The 3,431-nt window shown below is 40.1% G+C and overlaps 1 protein-coding gene across 1 annotated transcript; it reads left to right on the top strand.

Annotated features, from left to right (window-relative positions):
* Nucleotides 1–524: 524 nt before the first annotated feature.
* serpine1 (serpin peptidase inhibitor, clade E (nexin, plasminogen activator inhibitor type 1), member 1) lies at nt 525–2,954 on the top strand (the record flags this gene model as incomplete). The annotated part of the gene is given in 7 exon segments (XM_035675867.1): nt 525–749; nt 883–1,077; nt 1,166–1,364; nt 1,504–1,604; nt 1,818–1,904; nt 2,201–2,284; nt 2,395–2,954. Coding segments are annotated over 7 exon segments (938 nt in total), but the record flags the coding sequence as incomplete, so codon positions are not given.
* Nucleotides 2,955–3,431: the final 477 nt, after the last annotated feature.

Genomic DNA, 3,431 nt, shown 5'->3' with positions numbered 1-3,431 from the left:
TAGATATTACATGTATTCACTCAGGTTGGACTATCAATATAATAATGCCTTCTACAGGCCTTAAATGCATTCATTACAAAGTTATAAATAAAAGAAAAACACATGTTAATACAGTATAATCATGTTGTTATACACACACGGCCACTTAAATCAAGTTGGTAATAATAATAATATATATTTTTTATAATAATAAAAAACAATACTCTTTAATAAGTGATTAATATGGAAGCGCTGAAAGGCAAGTGAAATAAATGTTCTCGTGATAATTTTTCTAATGTGAAAACAGTTAAATTTTCCGAGATAGAATTTAGAGGGGGACTTTAATACAATACATAAGGGCTCACAAAATTCATGACAACGTTTACAAGATAAAGAAAGACTTCAACCTTACAAGGCAGTTTGTGAATGTGGTGACAGAGGAAAAATTAATGGATTTATGGACTAAAAGATCTGTGAATTTGGTAGACTGGAGTATATTAGGAAGGTGTATTAGTGTAACAAGGGTTATTTCACCACTCCTGCAGAGCGAGGGATGTCTCGGCAACAGCGTATTCTGCAGCGTGACCTGTCCAGTGAGGAGGGGGTGGAGACGGCCAGCGGGGTTATGGTTGAGAGGAAGATGAGCCTGGAGAAGGGATACCGCCGAGCCCTGGCCAAGGCCTTCCAGACCCACCCTCACCAGATGGACTTCACCAAGCCAGACCAGGCAGTTAGCATCATCAATGCATGGGTCTCAGACCACACTGCAGGTACTTACATCAGCCCGCTAACAGCATGTCATCTGCAGGTTCTCCAAAGAACTTATCTGCCACCACCATCAGCTTTGTTTTAAGTGGACTGCTTCCATCTTTTAAATCCTCTATGTTGTGTTTTCTTCTGTAGGTGCCATCCCTGAGTTCCTGGCACCTGGATCTCTGACTGATGAGACCCGCCTGGTCCTGCTTAATGCTCTTCACTTCCAGGCTCTCTGGAAGGTTCCCTTTGATCCCAGACTGACACAGGAGAGGATGTTCCACTCTGCCAATGGCAGCACTGTGCCCGTGCATATGATGAGACTCACTAACCGTTTCAACTATGGTAGGTTCGACACATTGACCCTACAGTGCATGTCTTTATCTCTGTTTGACACCAGAGATACATCCATCTCCTTCTCCTCAATCCTCAGGCGAGTTTGTGACTGCTGATGGAGTGGACTATGATGTTATTGAGGTCCCATACGAGGGTGACTCACTGAGCATGCTCCTGGTGTCACCCTTTGAGTCTGATGTTCCACTGAGCACGCTCAGTGCGGATCTGAACAGCCAGAAGATTCAGCAGTGGAGAACGCAGCTGAAGAATGTCAGGAGACAGCTGGCCATTCCTAGGTGAGGGTTACACAGTATGTGGGTTTTTAAATAAATAAGTCATTAAATTATTTTGAAAATAACTTCTCATGGAGACAGTTGTTTGTTTCATATTGATTTGTACGTGGCAAATAGCCTTTAACAACGTGTGTTTTTGTAGGTTCACTCTGAACTCTGAGGTGAATTTAAAGACTCCTCTGCTTAACATGGGTCTGGGAGACATGTTCAACCTTGCTACTGCTGACTTCACGCGCATTACATGTAAGTTAACCTCCTGTAGTAAGACTAAGTATGTCTCAATCAATCTTTCCCTGTTTGTACCCAGGGCTTCTTATTCTCTTCTTATTATTCTTCTTATTCTCTTCCTTTTTGCTTTAGTTCTAATATTTTCCATTCCTCACACCCATGTAAGAACCGGTATTTGTGCATTCAGATTAACTGTGTATCTAATCTGTGTGTGTTTCTGTCCTCCAGCTGATGAGAGGCTGTGTGTGTCGAAGGTTCTGCAGAGAGTGAAGATCGAGGTGAATGAGCAAGGAACCAAGGGAGCAGCAGCCACAGGTAAGCTCAATAGCAAATGTCTCAGAGGAACCAAATTTTTTTCACAGACTATCTGTTGCATGTACTACTCTCAGGATATTGTGAAAGTTTGATAAATATGACAAAAGTTTTTAGTTTTTTTTAAATGACCTGCTGAAGCTTTAAGGCGGTGAAAATCGTCTAGTTTGTGGCCCTGTCAAATGTAGTTTTAAAACTTCTATTCCAGATAAATTATAATATTGTGGTACAATTATAAAATAAAATTACATGAAGGGAGTCCACAGATGCTGAAATCTTCTATTTGTTCCCTCTGTTAGCTGCTGTTATGTTTTCTCGTATGGCCGTGGAGGAAATTACTCTGGACCGACCCTTCCTCTTCCTCATCCAGCACAAACACACAGGTAAACACTCTTATTACATTTTCATCTGAAATCTCATTTTACAGTGCCATTCAGCTGAGCAGTCCAGGGGGAGTGTGTGGTGTGTCTAATGTTTTCCTTCCTGTGCCCAGGTGCTCTTCTGTTCATGGGTCAGTTCAACGAGCCTCAACAACAATAAGCCACTCTGAATACCTGCCTTCATTCCACTGTGTCTGACTACTGCTGCTTGTGATGGCCACACACGATGACTGCACCAGTCTTCTTCAGACCAATTCACTCAAAATGTTTATTTATAATGTGCTTAATAGAACAAGACCGGGGCAAAGTAACACACAGATTTAACAGGACCTTGGGAACATGATTGTCTCACATAGTCTTCGAAAAGAGTACATATGTTTGCTGTTAATTTATTTCTCTGAATTTTTGTGGATAAGAAAGAAAGAAATATGAAGGAAAGTTCATTAATGAAGCAGTTTACTGTTGCACTTCACCAATATAGATGTTGCTGCAGACAGACTGATGGCTTCACAAGTACCAAGAAAAGATGTATTTTTATCTTTTTTTACAATTTCGATAATAATGTCTATTTTTGTTATTGCCTTGTGAAGTTACATTTGTATTTTGCTGTATTTATATTTATTAAAGTACTATGTTTTTACAAAGCTATGGTCTCTGTGATTACTGAGATCTCAAGACTGACCTCTGGTGTCCAAACTATGGAAGCCCATTTCGGCCAAGGATTTTTCAAGTCATTATAAGAGAGAAACTTTTCAAAATAATGAGATACTTTCTCAATATTTTGACTTAGTATCTCATTATTTTTGACTTAGCCTAAATTAGAACAGGGTCTACCTAGACCCTAGAGAGAAAGCTACAAAAGAATCAGCTCTGGCAGAGACGAAATAAGTCAGATGTAGCTGAAATAGCATACTCAATTGACCAGCACTTACAAATGTCTGGCAGACAGCATGGCTACAGGTGGATGCAACCGGCTGTGGCTCAGAGGAAGAGCGGGTCATCCACTAGTCGGAAGTTGTTTAGTAAATTGTTTTAATGATGTGGGAATGTGTGTATTCATAACTTTGTAATTTAAATTTTGCACAACTGTGATTTTAGTAACTTAGTAAGTTAGTTTTAATTTATTGTATGTTCCATTTACCTGCCCAGG

This window comes from Morone saxatilis, unplaced genomic scaffold (assembly GCF_004916995.1).
Source record: "Morone saxatilis isolate NCDOM2014 unplaced genomic scaffold, NCSU_SB_2.0 Contig4, whole genome shotgun sequence".
Classification (NCBI taxonomy): domain Eukaryota; kingdom Metazoa; phylum Chordata; class Actinopteri; family Moronidae; genus Morone; species Morone saxatilis.
Note: the sequence above shows the minus strand (reverse complement) of the source record. Positions and strands in the feature narration are given on the sequence as shown.